The sequence below is a fragment of the Lathyrus oleraceus genome, chromosome 4 (genome assembly GCF_024323335.1).
Source record: "Lathyrus oleraceus cultivar Zhongwan6 chromosome 4, CAAS_Psat_ZW6_1.0, whole genome shotgun sequence".
NCBI classification, from domain to species: domain Eukaryota; kingdom Viridiplantae; phylum Streptophyta; class Magnoliopsida; order Fabales; family Fabaceae; genus Lathyrus; species Lathyrus oleraceus.
The window spans coordinates 32,255,471-32,274,534 of NC_066582.1; the positions used below are offsets into that span (position 1 = coordinate 32,255,471).

Below are 19,064 nucleotides of genomic sequence, written 5' to 3' on the forward strand. Positions count from 1 at the left end.
AATTGGTTGCAAGGGTGCATCCATCGCTAGTTGATTGTGAATTGATTGATATCTGCATGGGAACTTTACAGGGCCAATATTATGAAAGACTGATTAGTACCTTGTCACATAAGTTTGATCGACGGTATAATCAGCTGAAATTTACATGTGATACTTTTTAATAGCTCTCACGCAGTCTTCTTTTGTGCGAAACTTGTCTCCCACTTTTAAAGATCCTTTTGTCTGCATATACAATTTGTAAAATATATTTGACGATGGTTCAGCTGCACCCAAGTTCAACTTCGTCACATGTTTAAGCAGAAAATACACATGACCAGGAGGTAATGGCTCTTGGTCATGGTCGACAGTGTCATTGTTCACCATTTAATCAACCAATATATCATCATCTTATTATTATTATTTCTCTTCAACAACATCGATTTTGGCTTGTTCATCATCGTCAGTTTCGCAAAAAACTTGTGACGAATCAACGATCTGAGACAACCAATTTTGTTATAGTAAAATATATAACTCAATATTATTGAACTCGGAATGTTCATGAATGAAAAACATATTTTGAACATCTTCATCATCTCATACCTTTAGCTGAAAAAACTTGACTTCATTCTCGACAATCTTTTTTGGAATTTTGTAGATGATTTGTGCCACCGGACCCCACTGCAACTTCTTTTCTATTCTCTCTTTCAAATGTGAAAAATTTGATCCTCTATTTATTGTAAACCGATTAACTTCGGTATATGTAGTTCTTTATGTAAAAACACACAAAAGGGTACTTGTTCGTTTTATTCTTACGCCTTTTTGCTCCAAGCATGGGTTTTCTCGAGAATGTTGTCACTCGCCCCCGTCAACGAAAACAACTTCACATTCCCCTTCGCAACAAAGTCAGTTTATCTTATTTTTTCCACTTGCTTACTTTATACTACAACTAACGTACATAATTTATTTTAATTCCCCTTCGCATTTTTCCTTTCAAATCCATGTATCTTTCAATATACTTAGAATTGGATGAAATGGAGGTCAGACTAGAGCTCCTGAGCATTTTTCCTTTAAAATCATGTCCTTACTTTTCTTTTTTGTGATGGTTTGTGGTGGACCGGTCCGGTGAGGTCCAGCGGAGAAGATGACCAGAGCTAGGGCTCTGGTGGTGCGTTGGCACCTTCCAAACCATCTAATCCATTTGAAATATTTTAATCTTAGCCTTTGGTTCTGATTACCACGTGTGTGATGCATTGACTCAGGTTCACCATGGAACGCGTGCTTGGTCATCAAATCTGCCACCTCAATTACTGAGGGAGATCTGATGACCCTTGTTTTTTTTATGTATTTTTTGAATTTCCATTTAATCCACTTATTTTACTTAATTCATAGAAATTTCATTTTTAATCCAAAAAATATGGGACTTTCACCAAAAATCTTTAAATATTTTTCTCTTCCATATTCTGAATTAAAATTATTTTTTGGATTAATTTTGATATTTTTTATGAATTAAATGTTTTTTGTCCATATTTTTAATTATTTAAAAATACTTTTGACTTTCTAAAAATCATGAAATTTTTTGTCTAAGGTCCTTTGACATTGTTTGACCTAGGATAAATCCCTTGACCATTTATTTGGTGTTTTGAAGGGATTTGAGGTTTTGTCCAAATTAAAATGTATTTTAATTCATTTTTAATGTGATTAAATGTTTAAAAATATTGTTGAGCCATTTTTATGGTCTTGTGATGTTTGACTTTATGTTTAGGTCTTGGTCATGGTTCATTTGACTTTTGTTTGATCAAAACCATTGGATTTAGGGGATTGATGAAATGTACATTTTATCTCCCAAAATGAATGGATGGTATTGATCAGATGAATTTCCTCTCACGATCAATTTGTGTTTCTACTTCCCTCTCCCTCTTCATCTTCATCCTTATTCCTCTCACGCTCTTTTTTAGTATGACACATGGTTAGTTTGATATTTTATTTAATATTATGGTTATTTTAAAAACTCAATTGAAATACATGGTTATTTTGAAAAACAATTTGAATCTATTTTTTGTAATTAGTTATTAAAATCAATTATTATAATCATATTCCATTTGTTAAAAAATGATTATATATCAGTTGTATCCATAATTAACTTTGATTTAATATTTTTTTGAAATTTTTTTTTCAAAAATAAAAATAATCATATTTTTTGTTTTTTGAAAAATAAAATTATTTTAAATATATATATTTTACTTTTAGAAAAAAATTATATATTTTCTTAAATTAAAAAAAAATGTTTTTGTGATTTTTAAAAAATAGATTAACTTGATTTTTATTTTGGATATGAATATCCAAAATATGAATTTGATTAAAATTATATTAATAATAGGTCCAAAAGATGAATTTGATTAAAATCAATATATCGATTTTTAATAACAAATTTAAATAAATATGGATATATCAAACAATCCGTTAATTTTAACATCCCTAACCATAGGTTGTCAATCTTTAGTCATTTTATATTCCTTTAACTTCTATTAATTAATTTTTTTACAGTACTTTTTGATTATTTTTATCATTCACTTATTTATTTGTGTTATATAAGTAAAACACAATTTTAATTTATATTATTGGGACGGAGGAAGTATTTATGAAGAAAATAATGCAACACTTTTTCTTCTTTTTCTGTTACTTTTTTTCACTTTAGTTCAAACACTTTTTCATTAAATAATTCTTTATTCCGAATTCTTTAACAACTCTCTAGTCTCTTCATATTAAACAAGTTAGAGAAATTATTATATTAATTCATTTATTATTATTTTCTTAAAGCATACATATGGTAAAACCTTAGAGCATTTTTTTATATTGAATCAGAGGCAGTACAATACCACTGTAAGAGTTGTCTCCGACTAAAATCATCATCTGAACATTAATGATAAGGTTTGATATTGTTTTGTTGAGTTGCGTCGCTCTTGTCTACCACCATTTTTGTAGTACCATGAACAATGAAGAGTCGAGTCAACTAGGCTAGTAGCTAGCTAGCTACTAGCTACTACTTGCCTTGTTACTTCTGTGAAGCAGACAAAACCTAAATAAACGGTACTCTCATAAAGGGATCTCTCTAGACACATAAAAGCTGCACCTCAAACCTGAATCATCACTGTCGTGTTTCAGACAAGAGAACCTCTCTCATAGGTCAAATATTTTTTATTATAAAACTTTGGACAAAAAGTTGTCAAGTTGCTTTCTCATTCCACATAGTATTATTATTTTACTACCATGTAACTATTCAAGTTTATAATCTTGTTCTCATGTTCTCGTTAAATCAACTTAATTCATAGTTGTGCAGAGATATTTTAGGACAGGAACACAAGTTTAAACATGCTATATTTTATTTATTCATTTTTAATTGATTAAATTTTAACTAATAGAAAAAACGATTCAAACTTATAAGATTACAACTCACATGCTAATTCAAATCAAACATTTATATAATTAAGATCACAACTCACAAGATAACTCTCTCCCACCATCAAGTTACAACAAACAATGCAACTTATTTGTTCTTTTTCCTTGCTATTATTATTATCCTATAAACTATCTTTATTGCACCTTCTTCTCATACACACAAACGTTAATTAATCAAATCAAATTCAAACTAGTCCTAATAACTCTTGATTAAGATAAATATAACAATATCAAAAACCTAGTCAACCATAATCATAACATAAACCTCTCCAATCAACCATGGACTAGTCCATAAGATAAAGCCATGAGAAGGATCGCAGCTTCCTTCTCATCCTGAGGAAAAACTTGTTGAACAGACAAATTCTGGCTCAAGCTTAATCTCAAATCCTCGAAACTGATGAACTTGTTTCCACTAATTTGAGACGCTTTTGTTGCTTCCATCTTGCGTTTCTTTTTCATATGCGCTGAACATTCAAACTCAATTTTGGACTTATTCTCCTTCTTTTTCTGCAGCTTTTTTCTCTTCTTCGCACAAGATGTCTCGTGATCAGCAATTGTTGTTCCGTTTCCAGACGCTGCAGCCAATGCCATCGCGCGCCTCGCCTTCCTTTGTCTAATCCCACACGCGTTGCAAAGTGACTGTTGAATTTTTCAAAATAATAAGCAATTTTTTTTCCATCAATCCAAACAAAGCAGTTAAGTTTGAAGCTTTTAGAAAATTCTAATTACAAAACATATAGATATATATACATACCTTGGGGCCTCTTGGTCCACTCCTCCAGAGAGGGGTCTTAGTGGTGTTGCAATCAGAACAAACCCTAATAGTAGGGCTATTATTATAGCTGAGATGAGTCGAGTAATTATTGTTGCTGTTGTTGCTGCTGTTATCGGTAACTTGTTGTTGGTGATCTTCATACTTAATCGGCTTAATATCACCGGTTTGAGGATCAGAAACCATCATCTTCTTCATTATTCTCATCTTTGATGACATCCACTTCATTGAAGCACCATCCTCTTGATCATCATCAGCTCGAATATTACGAGTTTCGTCGGTACTAGTTTCTTCTTTCTTCCAACGAATTGTAAGCTTGTGTTTAATTCTACCGCTCTCATGGTTTTCTGGAGTTGAAGAATTCCATGATCCACTTGATGGAATAGTCTTCTCAACCTAATAAAAACCACATCATCAAATTAAAAAGACATAGGATAATAATAAGATACAACATCATCGTAAAGGATTAATATATGTTTTACCTCTTCAGGATCATGCTTTGTTTCGAAGTAATAAGACGGTTCTTGTCGAACTTGTTCCGGCGGGTTAGGATAAGATGATGATGGAGAAGAAAATGAAGAAGAAGAAGAAGAAAGATGATTATGGTTTTGATCTTGATTAAGATCTAGAGGCATAAGGTGATAAGGTGGTGGTAACATGATGCATACAAAGAAAAAATAGAGAAGAGGTAACTGAAACGGTATTGTTTGATCTTTTTGTCCACTAATATATAAGAGATGAAGAGAGGGAGAGAATAGGATCACAAGATATATGTGGCAACATGGATACTCTTCATCATATATAATCAAATATATTCCTCTAAATGGTTTAGTATTTTTCCCATTCATAAAATTATATTCCTTAAAATTATGACCTGTCATTATTAATTTGATGTTTGGTCATAAAAATGTTACATGAAAATTAAACTATTTAATTACAAAAGTTTAAAAAATTCACAAGTGAAGGAATAAAAAGACTTAGAGGATTTGGACTAACAGTTAATATATTAAATTGTTTATAAAAAAGTTTTAAAAAATCAGTCCAAAAACTAATAAAAATATAAAATGAAAAATGATAACGGAATTATCATTGCGTTGAGAATAGTGTGGAGAGTAATAATTTAAAAACACAGTTGAAAAAATAATAATTTTATTAAATTTAAAAATAAAAAATAAATGTGTTAGTTGAGTTAAATAAATATAAATTGCTAGTCTAAAATTCAATTTTTAACAATGTATTGACTCGTAAATAAATTATTGATATTTATAATTTAACAGTTTTTAAAGAAAATTTAAAAAATATTTATTAAAAAAAAATAATTGTTAAAACAATTTTTAAATACTAAGAATAATTGATAATATTCTATTTATCCTCTAAAAATGATTTGCTTTCAAGAAGTTAAAATCATTTTTGCCTTATCCATGTGGTATTGCAGAAAGAAGAGATTGTACAATTTTCCCCCTCTCTTATCTTTTTTGTTATAGTGAATCATAGTAAAAGTGATTAAGGGTAAAAGAAAAAATAAAAATAATATAAACATAGGGACAAGTGTAAAAATATAAAAAGTTTCTACATGATTAACAACTGAATTTGAATTTGCTCCGTGAGGATCTTGTACATCAAAAAAAATTGTTGTTTTGTCTTATTATTAGATGCATGTATAGCAACTCAAATATCTAAGAAATTTTATGTTATGCAAAGAAAAATATGATATGCATAGAAAAAAAAGAATGAGTGAATGAATAAAATTAAAAATTTGCAAGAAAAAAAAGTAACAAGTGGAGTATGAGATTCACGTGAGTTGATATGAGAGGCAAAGAAGACAAAGAACAAGGACAAAAATATATGAATTGTGTGGAATGCTAGTTCACTGACCCCATACGTATGATAAAACCTTATCCACAGAGCACAAATGTTTTTACAGCAAAAACATTTCACTGTAAAGTTGACACACTTTTCATTTTTTTGCTTTTAGGGTTTGACAGTTGCATGGACATGCAAATAAAAATCATTGAATGGTTGTGCAGACAAATGGACAGATCCCGACGGAATAATTCAGGGGAGTGTGGACAGAGTCAATTAATTTTCAAGTTTAATTTGGTTTCTATTTCATGCATAGGACCATGATGCAGTCTCCATCTTCATAAGTGTAATATGGCAGTGATTTTTCAGATACATGTGATATAGTCTTCATGGAGTGATTTTATTTTTCTATAGAGTTACATCAATCATCAAGGTTATACACAAATAGAAATAAGTACATTATGTACTCATTTAGTTAGAGGATAAGCATATGCACAAATGTCAGGGGATAAGTAATTTGTTTTTGGGATTTGCACAATTGTCATATGTCTAGAAGAATAGTTTTTAAAATGAATCATACTTTTCTTATTACAAATGGAGTTTCATTTGGTAAACACATTTCTCTTCAAATATTCATAAAAATTATGGACATAATTACAAACTATAACAACTATGTCGCTCAAGTCAAAAACCGGTTTAGATTTAAAATAATATACATCTTTACTACATATATATGTCTTTTTGACCACGTATATCTAAAATTATATGGATGGTGTATTAATCAAGATCAAAAACAATTTATATTTAATTTATATTAATTTGGAGAAGATATATGATATAGTGTCGAGAGAGGTTTTATGGAAAGTCCTAGAAAAAAGGATTAGGATTACGTATATTTGAACCAATGTTTTAAAAATCGGATCGAAGAATGAACCGGTTAAACTTGTGTTTTAAGGTTCAATTGATTCAACCGGTTAAACCTACGGTCGAATCGTTTATTAAATAAACTAATAATATAAAACTAAATTTCATAAATATGTCACACATAATCGTATATTCACAACTTAATAAAATAATTATTTCAAAAATTCATTATAAATTTAATACATCAGTATCGATAATACATATAATAGCATCACATGGTTCTACACTTTAAGAATAATTTGATCAAATTAAAAAATTATAATAAACTAAGTTAAACTAATTCAAACCAAAATTAAAATAATAGAATATAATAATTAAAATAAAGTTCAAATAATTAAGAATATCTAAATTAAATAAGATAAAATATCAAAAATAAATAATATAATATACTTCATTAAACAAAAAAAAACGAATTTGAGTTGACTACGATAAATAAATTTTAATTGACAACAAACAATATTGACTTGAACCACGATCAATATTGAGTTGAATATCGTGATTATGTTTGAAAAGGACAACATGATGATGATGATGAAGTATGGTTGAAAGAAAAACTATAATGTAATGACAAAACTTAGAAGTTCGTATGGTTTAAAAAAATACGGATTTTATTTTGTGATTGAAATGTAAGTTAAGTTTTGATATTAACATATTAATTTTTTTTTATAAAAATGGTCAATTTGATGATTTTTTGAACCAAACAGTTTTACAAAACCAACTTCAGTTCTTTGGTTCGAATGGTTTTGGACGGTTCAACCTGGTTTTTCCGGTTTTGACCCACTAGCGATTTTGAAAGGTTGACCCAACCAGATTAATCTCCGATTCCCGGTCCAACCGGTTGAACCGGGCGATTCGGTCCGATTTTTAAAACATTGATTTGAACTATCCAAAATATCTACGAAGGAATACCAGCTAATGTGCAGATACAATGTGGAAAGAAAACAGATTTCTCCATTACAATAGATTTGCATCAAGGTTCAACTCTATTTTCCGCCGATGATATAGTCCAACTAGGAGAGTTGAAAGAGAATTTAAATGAGAGGTTGAAGACGAGCTTTAGAAACGCATGACTTTCGCATAAGCAGAAGTAAGACGAAGTATATGCAATGCAAGTTCAACAAAATGAGAAGTGTTTGTAACCCAAAGGTGAAAGTTGGAAACCATATTATCCCATAAGTCACACGGTTTAAATATTTTAGGTTCGTAATACAAAACGATTGAGAAATAGAAGGGGGTGTAACCCATCGAATTCAAGTTGAGTGGCTGAAATGGAGGAGGATTTCAGGATTTTATGTGACGCAAAGGTAGTGTTCAAGCCGCAAGATTTTTTTTATCAAACTGCGATAAGATTTGCGATGTTGTATGAGATATGATGTTGAATAATTAAAAATCAACACGAAAATAAAGTAAGTGTAACACAAATGAAAATGTTGTGTTGAATGTTTAGTAAGACTAAACATGATAAGATTAGAAAAAACATTATTGCAGAGAATGTTGAGGTAACAACTATAATATAAAAAATGGTGAAAAATAAATTTAAGTGGTTTTGTCATGTAAAGATAAGATCTATAAATTTTGTGACAATAAAAGCCGATCATATGGATAAAAGTCAAATAATTAAAAATAAATAAATACATAAAAAATATAAGAAAAAACATTAATTTTTTTTAACAAATTAGACAACTCCAAATTAAATGAGGCTTTTTTTAATTCATAATTTTATTAATAAATTGAAATGTTAAATGTTTATTTTATTTTTCTTTAAGGTATTGTAATATCAAAGTTTATATAACTCCAAAACAGTTACACACCATCACATTAAGTTTGAAAATAAAAAAAGTTTATTGTTTTAAAAAGTAAGACTTAAATTGTTATTTAAAAGTTACTGATAATCAATGAAAATGAATTATATATGTAGTTTTTTTTTACTCAATATGATATGTAGTTGACACACATAAGTTAATGATAATATTTATTAAAAATATCATAGTAGTATATGTATGGACATTTTATTTTTCATATATCGGCTAAAAAAACTTTCTTATAGTTTCTATCTGTATTTTAAAACATAACAGCAATAATTGATGTAAATTTGTCCGTAGTTGAAACAACAAAATGTAAGATTTTCTAGATTTTATATTTTATAGTCTCCTTGAGGGCTAAATTGAATTAAAAAAAAGGGAACCTATAGACCCTCGGAAGATAACCTATCTTTGCTAGCACCATGGCAGCTTCTCTCTTGGCCCCTCGGAAGATAACAAATCCACTTTTGAAGCTTATCAATAAAAGAACAATGGATCAAGATCAGCACCAATAATGAAATAGCTTTTTTATTTATTTATAAAATTCACAAATATTTATTTTAATTTTTTTTATTAAAAAACCATCAAATTTTAGATAGTCCAATGTAAATAAATTATTACTATAGAATAACATTTTCAATATTATTTAACATTAATTTGGTCATTATAATATTTTAAACCACAAATAGAATACTATTCAAAATTTTAGATTTTTTTTAAAAATAACCATGTTTTTAAAAAAAAAAAACGAAAATAACCAACTTTTCAATTTTTTTCTCCAAAATAACCATGTTTGGGGGAGGATGCGCCGGGGGAGTTGGCGCACCCCAAAAAAATAAGAGGAGACGCCAGATGCATTGACGCACATGCATTGGGCCTCCAAGAGGAGGCGCCAATACAGCTGGCGCCTATGTGTTTCTTTAGAAAAGAAAATTTAATTTTGCAACCAACAAGAAAATCAAACACACAACCTTTGGATCAATAGTGAAACACGTTACCATTGCACCACAGACCCTTCATGTTAATTTGTTTTATGATATATTTAATGAGCCATTGTTCTTAGATCATAAGAGAAAGACACTAAATTTTTATTTTAAATTTTAATATCTTAAATATATGAATTATATTCTTTAATATTTATATAATTTATTTATAATCACTATAAAACTATCCAACACCTTTCGACCGAGTATGTATAGCTGATAAAACGGGTTATTCGATATTAAATACACAAAAAATGGATTATTCGATATTAAATACATCAAAAATAAATTATTCGATATTAAATACACCAATTCAAATTATCTTGGATTTTATAGGGTTGTTTACATTGTATTATGCGTTTAAAATTTATTACCCCTCTTTAAATTTTTTGAATTATTCAACCTTAAACATATTATTTTTTATATTAATTTTTACACAAAAATTCAAATAAAACTTCATAATATTTATTATAAATACAATTGAAAAATTATATTATTTTAAATATAATATATTTTTAAATATTATATTACTTTTTATAAATAATATAATATATTAATACATGTCTAAGTTATATAAAATAATACTTAAATATTTAATATATAAAAAATTAATAAAATATAAATACATTATAAAATAAAACACAAAATAATTGAATATTAATTTGAATATATTAATATATAATATTTTTAAAAATTAAAGAATAGAGATAAAATTTAATAAAATGAAAAAAGAACAATATATTTTTTAAAAATAAAACATTATAATAAATCAGATTTATTTTAATAATAAAATAAATACTATCAATTATTTTTTAAAAATCGTGCATAACTTAAATGAGATACTTTCTTCGTCCTAAATAATAATTTCTTTATGATATTTCACACAAATTTAGATTATAATTAATTTTATAAATAAATAAATTATATATCATTTATTAATGATATGAAAAAATGATGAAATAAAAGAATAATATAAATAGTAGATAGTATGATAAGAAAAACTTATTAATATTTAATTTATATTGCAAAACAACTTAAGATATAAAACAAAATATTTTACAAAATAGGAGTAACATATAATTTAAAATGGAAATAGCAATTTGTATGAGATAGTATTGGAATATTGGAAGTTAATAAAAATAATTACTTGTTGTTGTTTGTGTTGTTTCAGAATTTCATGCACGTGGTCCAACTAAGTTTAATTAATTTATTAATCTATTGTAATTATACATGGTATATTAAATATATGATGAAATAAATTAACATGAAGGGTTTGTGGTGCAATGGTAATGTGTTTCACTATTGATCCAAAGGTTGTTTGTATGATTCTTGTTGGCTACAAAATTAAATTTTCTTTTCAAAAGAAACACATAGGCGCCGGCTGTAGCTGTATTGGCGCCTCCTCTTGGAGGGCCATGCAGGCACCAATGCCAAGTTGGTTATTTTCGTATTTTTTTTTGAAAAACATGGTTATTTTAAAAAAAAATTCAAAATTTTATGTCTTTAATGTTTATGAATATACAATATTTGATAAAAAAATATAATAACTTAACAAATATTATGAACCTTAATAATGAGCATAAATAAAATAAATTTTAGTTGAGTTTGATTTTCGAAAAATCCAAATAAATTATTTAAGCCCGATCGAAATTAAATAATTGATCAATTTACATCTGATCGGCCTAATTTATTTGAAAAAGAAAAAAAAGTAATAAATCAGTCTCTTTCAACTGTTCAAATTAATTCATCCTTAATAATATAGAAATTAAGAATGATAGTTCATCTTATACAAAGAAACTTTTCATAAAAGTTTCAAATGAAAATTTTGTTTGAATAATTATTCTTAAAATGTTATTTTATGTATTTCATCATTTTATCGAAACTTTTTTTGGATATCAAATTTTTAAAAAATCAATTAATTTTGAAGCTATTTCAAATAGCTTTTCATAAAAATCATTTTTAAGATACAACTTTTTGAAAAAATTGTGATTTTGACTATGTTTTGATCTTCAATAATGTATATTTATGTTATAGAATGAACAATTCAATCTTTTAATTTATAAAAAACAAATTTAGAAAAACTTATAATATTTTGAAAAACATTTTTGTAGAATTCATTTTCAAAAATACAAAAAAAAAATCCATTTTTTAAAGCTAAAACAAACTGGCCCTATAACTGATGAATTTAATTTAGTTTGTAATATTTAATAAAATTAATGGTTAAATTAGTTTATTTGTAATAGTAAAATGATAAAACAAAATATTATTAAATAATTAAAATTAACTATTTTTTTTAATGATTGAACGAAAAAATAGTGACAACAATAAACTTTTAGAATTCTTCTCTCAATTATTAAGCGACACATTTTGAAAGAAGTTTCAAATTTTCTTTTAATTTTTTTCCTTTAAATTATTGTATCAGCTCAAAATTTATATATCAATTATTGAGAATAATATATATATATATATATATATATATATATATATATATATATATATATATATATATATATATATATATATATATATATATATATATAAAGCTGTTAAGAGTTTGTTAGAAATAGTAGGATTAATTACAGTTGAGATAGGTTGTATAATTAATTTAATGGCGTATCATAATAAGTGAGATGTCATTTGTATATGTGATGGTAAATGAAATGATACACACTTCTGGTATCATTCTTTTAGATCTTTCACCTTCCACATTTTATTCCAAGAACTTCAATTTTTTTTTGTTATTTTCACATATTTTCAAGATTTTCGAAGCTTCCTTATTTATTTTCTGACGAAGCTTGAATTAGTCATTCTTAATTTCACAAACGCTCGATTTTTCTTCTTTATCGCATCGAGCTCTTCTTCTCAATAGTTCTATGATTGAAAGTGATCATTCTGATCAAGATTCGTAAGAAGCTCAACAGCTTTCCCAAAACATCATTGCTTCATTTACTCGTTTAACTCCTCCAGTAACAATGTGTTTGACTCAAAATTATCCATAAAACTCCATGATAACAACTTCCACTTGTGGAATAAACAGATAAAAGGCGTTGTCTTGATCAGTAAAATGCACAAATTTGTGGTTAACCCTCAATTTCCTACGAAATTCAAAACCAAAGCTGATTGCCATGCTAAAATCACTTGCCGTGAATATTAGCCGTGAATTGTATTGAGAAACAAGTGTGAGTTCTAAGTCCCATATTACTTAGAAAAGTGGAGGTTGAACACTTTATAAGTAAGAGGACTCATACACTTATCACCTTAAGGTTTTGGATGAATATGTGGTGTCTCTCTCATATGTTTGGGTGAGTCTTTGACCTTTAGGTGAGTGTTTACCCAGTGTGAATGCTTCCTCTTCGTAATGAACTATCAGTGGTATCAGAGCCGATGGTTCGAGTAAGGGACCAGTTACTTGTGTCAAAAGTCATCCTGACATGGTGGTCAGACGACGTGTTCTGTTGAAGTGCCCATAACGAGATAATGGTGTCTCTCAACGGAGGTACAAACATGTGGATGGAAGAGCTTCCGCTTGATGGGGAACATAGTGGATGGACTCACATTTAAGGGGAATATTATTAAGAAACAAGTGTGAGTTATGTTTAGAAACAAATATGAGTTCTAAGTCCCATATTGCTTAGAAAAGTGGAGGTTGAGCACTTTATAAGTAAGAGGACCTATGCACCTATCACCTTAAGATTTTTGATGAATATGTGGTATTTCTCTCACTTGTTTGGGTGAGTCTTTGAACTTTAGGTGAGTGTTTGTCCCGATGTAAATGCTTCCCCCTCATAATGATCCATCTGATTGTGCAAGACTAGGCTTTGTTCATTTGGTTTCTCTCCATCCACCTACTTCAAGGGACCATTCAGGGAATTACAGAACCTTACACAGGTTCCAGCATCAGTACTAACATAACTCCTTGCCAGCTACCAGAAAGTATCACCCATGGATCTCATCCAGAGACAGAACAGGATGCCTGCTCTAATACCAATTGAAATTCTGGTGTAGTCAGTATTCAGATGTTCTACTTCAAGTCATGACATCTGATCTAACATTGTACCTAATACAGCAAGACAGTTATTACACTCTGTACTAATGTGCACCCTTTCACAGTGTCACATCCTCTCCTTCTATGTCATCCTAGAATGGAGGAACACTTAGTTATGTGCACCATAACATTCACTACTGTTGTTTTCCTACACAGTTATCAGCACGATGTCTCAATCCTGTTTTGGACATCATTTGTTACATTGTTCCAGTTTGTTGGTCATGTACTTGTATTTCCTAGATTTTAGATCAGCTGGTGGATTCCTGGAGAATAGCCTGAGAAAAATCCTGAAACAGAAAAACTAACCATCCAACAATATAGCATATGCTGTCAGGAATGAATGTCACAACATTCCGTCTGACATCCAAGCCCAGAACCATATGCTCAGTCTGTTTAGTTCCTGAACACAGACTGCTAAATTTGCTGTACTGTAAAAGACCAACCAGTCTCTACTTCAGTATCAGCTTACTGGAAGAACTGTCAAGACATCCAGTTTGACAATTTCACACTGCTCTTTTGGCCAGGTCTGATATGCTTTTTAAAACCAGACTTCACTACATACTGAACTGAATTCATCAGCTTATTAAACAGTATGTGCTGTTGTTGATGAATGTCAAAACATTCTGATTGACATTCCAACAGAAGGCTATGTATCAGGTCTGCTATTATCTTGATGAACAGACTGGAATACATGCTTAGTTATGGCAGACATGATTATATCATACAGAAGGAAAACAAACACAGGAAATTGTTAACCCAGTTCAGTCCAACATGACCTACATCTGGGGGCTACCAAGCCAGGAAGAAGATCCACTATTAGTAGTATCAATTCAGAGTTAAACTCCCCCGTTTACAACTCATCACTTAATCCCTACCCAATGCAATCTATACCTAGGAACTCCTAGATAGAAACCTCCAGTTTCCATTCCTATCACTACAAATACAATGTAATGTGCAAACACCTTGAACTTGCTTCACAGCTTCATTCAAGAACATAATCACTCTTGCCTACAGGCTTTGAGTGACAAACACTCTCAGGTTTACCACTGAGAGACACATGGTAACCTTCCCACAGATTGGGAGGTTTACCTTACACACACCCTTAAAAATTCATTCTAAGAGGCTTACAAAAACTAGATTACAATCAGCTATTTATAACCTAATCACCCAACTGGATTTGGGCCTTCAGAAAGTTGCAGCAGACTTGTTCTTTGCTGTTGCAACTTCAGCAGAAAAATTCTGCTACAAACAAGGTCTTCAAGTTCCTAAACTCTCTCCATATATATCTCCATATTTTGAGCCTATATATCTTCTGATTTAGTCTTCAAGACCTCCACCTGGGAGTTAGGATATTCACCAGATATCCTTGCTGATCCCAGAACATATACTGAATTAATTAATTCAGTTTCCTACACATGTGCGATGTCACAGACCTGACGTCGTGACATCGTACATGACATGTTGGTCCAGATGTTGAATTTCTTCAACCCAACATATTAAAGCAACAGAGGTGATTACATTATTTGTTTTCTAAAATTAATGCCAATCCTGAGGTATTAACAATCTCCCCCTTTGGCAAATTTTAGCTAAAACAAATAATCCTCTGTTATTATCTCCCCCACCATGAACACCAATGTTGGTGTACATGAGGAAGAAGAGGGACAATACTCAGTTGTACCAGAACCCTTCCCCTCAACCGGAGAGCTTCCAGAAGAATATGTAATGCTGAGTACATAGACAATGTAACTCAGATCACAAGGCACAACTGTCTTCTTAACTCAGATCACAAGACACAAGTGCAGTTGGTGGATTTTGTGCCTGATGCCAACTTCTGTTTGCTGTTGGCTTGCTTGCTTCTGGTACATTCTCAGCCCCAGGACTATCTTTCTCTCCCCCTTTTTAGCTAAACATTTGTAAAGGTACCCTTCACAAAACCAGATCCAGGCGCAGCTTGCCCAAACCTTAACATACCCCATGATTCTGAGAATGGAGTGTTTTTCTTGTGAGAGGAAGAGGGCTATTGCATCCTTTAAATAGTCCAGCCCGTGCCTAGGAATTTCCGGTAGAAATAAATGCTTGGTCAAGATGCATTTATTTTTGCTGAGAAACAGTCAGAGAATCACCACCAAAATCTCAGACTATCTTTGAATACCTTTTATAGCTCTTGACTGTTTCTTTTCCAAAACAGCCGTTCCAGTGCATGGAGACCATTCCATATATGCAGTCAGACACGTTGCACGCGATGTCTTAACATTCCTGCATTCAGCCAGTATTCAACAAGACCTCTGTCATACCTCCAGTAGATACTTGACACCTAGCACTGCTACAGCCAACTTTTCACACTTCAGTTGATGGTTACTCCCCCTGTACCACACCGCTGTAGCCAACAGGCTTATTCTGGTTTATCAGACTTAGCCACATCACCCTTATAATTCCTAATGACTTTATAATTCAGAAGGAATTAACAGCAATGTCCAGGGCAATGTCATGACATCCGGTCAGACATTCTTCTGCTCACTCAGCCTTGACATACATCACAGCATCCTGATAACTACCTAGTCATCTGAGAGCACATAGACCACAAGCTTGGTGATTGCTTGCAGCACAAAGGCACAACTCCCCCTGTCATGGACAACCTACTCTCTTGGAGGTCACACATGATCATATCCAACATCCCAAGGTTGGACCTTCACCTACTTCCTGATTCAAAGAGATTCCAGACCACTTGATGAAAGGAAAATATAAGACGCATCTTCATGTCTTCAAGAGCGCACCCTCTGTCCAACCCTCTTGGCTGAACACATCCACACTCTGTGTCAATTTCTCTTCTAACCAGAACAGAAGATCACTTCACAAGATGTTTTAACATCAGCTGGGACTTCCTTCACAGCATCACAAGGAGCACTATCTGATAGACTTCAGCTATTACTGAGTCCTCAGCTTGAGCCAGAGGAACCCAGACATACATTGGGATATATACACTCTCATCCCACTACCAGAGACAGTCTTCCATAGATAGCTCAGAACTTCTACCACAAGCTCCAAGAGATGAATAGAGAACACCTCCTTTTGTCTTCAACTTAATACTTTTCAGTTCAAAAGTAATTTGTCTCAGACTTTCCTCAAGAATAATCAGCTGCCTTATGTTGATTACCTTGATTCTTCGAACTCACTTCTGAGATAGACCAACTGCCACTGGTTGATTACCTCCTTCATGAATTCTCATATGAAAAAGTCAAATGCTGCTTTTTGACCTCCCCAAGTTTATCAGACTTCTCCCAAAGATATTCTGACCTTCCAAGTGAGACTTGAACTTCAAGCTTTTTGAAGTATCCAATCTACAACCCTGTAGACCTTTCTATCTCAAGTTGATGTGCCACTTCACCAACTAAGAATCTGATGTTGAACCAAATGTCACAACATTGTGTTTTGACATCCAGCTGTTGAATTCAGCTCCTTCTTCTGCCACTTGAAAGAACTTCCTCCCTTCACAGAGCAAGAGTTCAATGTTCTCATAGACTTGATTGTGGAACCAAGTTTGAGTAAACAACCTCCATCCTGCAGGTTTGCAGTTAAGTCATCCAAGCTCACACCTTGATGGATCCCTGCTTTTTCTCTAAAGACATCAGACACTCTGATGTATGAGTCTTCAGAAGGATTAGTTGGAACCTAACCCTTCAGCTCTGCCAAGGATTCTACTTCCTAAAGCAAGGCTGTTTCCATGATGTCAAGAATGCTGTCACTTGTTCTTGACTCCACAGTGTGCATTAGCCAATGCACTTCCTTACCTAGATCAGAAATAAACTGATCCAAGTAACCACCATCAAGACTATGATGCCTTCTTCTTCTTGTACACACCAAGGCTGAACATGTTTCTTACCAGGAAACCTTTTCAGAGATCATATGCTTTTGCTGCCACCAAAGAGATAGATCATAAGCCAATGTACTGTCCTTCCTGTGATTCTGCACAGGGTCTTGAAGAAGTGATGTTCCAACATCTTTAAGAACATCAGTTATCTTGAGCTCCAAGGATAATCAATTAAACACTTGCACTTGGCACAAGTAGACATTGATCTTAAATCCTTTCCCAATCATCCCTTCAGATACTTCCACCATAAGAATACTTTGAAAATACTCTTCTTGTGTCAACATCTTCTGCTTGCAAGCACCTAGACAATTTTGAAAGTCTTCCCAGATTAAATTCACTCTTAGGAATGAGAGAGATGAATTCTTCCTTGCAAATGTGACACACAACCACCAGAACCCATGTGACACAGGTCAACAGCCAACCAGACCCTAGGCTGACCAGACTTGAGGAGGTTAACCAAGACTCCCCCTCAACTTAACAATCATGGATACTCCACACCAATATCCATGCATTGTACACATATGTCTCCACATGACATACACTATCCCTACCAGTGGCAACTAACTCCTCCAATCAGACCAATCAGACTTCAGCTGACCATAAGTACTAGTGAGACAAACAACACCAGTCAATGGTAGATATGCATTGCCAGAGCATATTACCTCAACCAACCTATGAATCTTCATATTCTCACTCCTAGTAAGAACTGCCACTTCTGAACGTGGTGTTTGAATAACAAGATTCATGGTTCCAACCCCCTTAAATGATATCACAATCAGGTTACCCCATTATTGACTGCTAACATCCAGGAGACTTGTCTTCCAACACACCATAGTACTTCAGGGAACAACTATCCAATCCTGATCAACCTGCAGGGATATGCCAAACAGCAGGAGATTGCACAATGTCACATCTCAACCAGCTCAACTTCTAGGGATGACCTTCTTGAGCACACACCCAGTTGACCCTGCGTTTGTCAACTTAGCACACACAGATGTCTCCTCTTCCAGGTCAGGAGTAGGTTCCAAACAGAATTATCCCATTGTTTGGACCCTAAAAACATCTGCTCTTCAACCAGTAGCTGCATACTTGTTGAACAACATGTTCTAACATCACATAGAACATTGGTTCCACCTCCTTAGAACAAACCTTCCTTGAAGGTCTTCAAGGTCTTCATATACACTACTCAAGAGAGTAAGAGAATCAGTGATTAAGTGACTCTTACCATCCTGAAGTGAGAACGTCATGATGAGTGGACTTGAGGGGACTCAAGTATCTTTGACATCTTCAGTAGATTATGATGAGATCTTGAACACAGCAGCCTTTCATCCACATGAGGGGAAACTACATCAGAGTTTGAGTTTTGCCATGTATTATGCAGCGGAAATCATAATACAACTCAACCTATGAACACACACTTCACCAGATTGGC

The 19,064-nt window shown here is 31.8% G+C and overlaps 1 protein-coding gene across 1 annotated transcript; it reads right to left on the minus strand.

Annotated features, from left to right (window-relative positions):
• Positions 1-3,437: 3,437 nt before the first annotated feature.
• LOC127138623 (GATA transcription factor 21) lies at positions 3,438-4,985 on the minus strand. Its single transcript, XM_051065105.1, has 3 exons — positions 4,690-4,985; positions 4,190-4,603; positions 3,438-4,074 (listed from the first exon to the last, which is right to left on the minus strand). The coding sequence occupies exons 1-3, from the start codon at positions 4,864-4,866 to the stop codon at positions 3,709-3,711; spliced, it is 957 nt and encodes a 318-aa protein (XP_050921062.1). The 5' UTR covers positions 4,867-4,985; the 3' UTR covers positions 3,438-3,708.
• Between the last annotated feature and the right edge of the window lie 14,079 nt (positions 4,986-19,064).

Coding starts and splice junctions, on each gene's coding strand:
- LOC127138623 (XM_051065105.1), bottom strand. CDS start 4,866: ATGTTACCACCACCTTATCACCTTATGCCTCTAGATCTTAATCAAGAT. Junction 4,604..4,689: donor CAAAGCATGATCCTGAAGAG/GTAAAACATATA, acceptor GGTTTTTATTAG/GTTGAGAAGACTATTCCATC. Junction 4,075..4,189: donor GTGGACCAAGAGGCCCCAAG/GTATGTATATAT, acceptor AAAATTCAACAG/TCACTTTGCAACGCGTGTGG.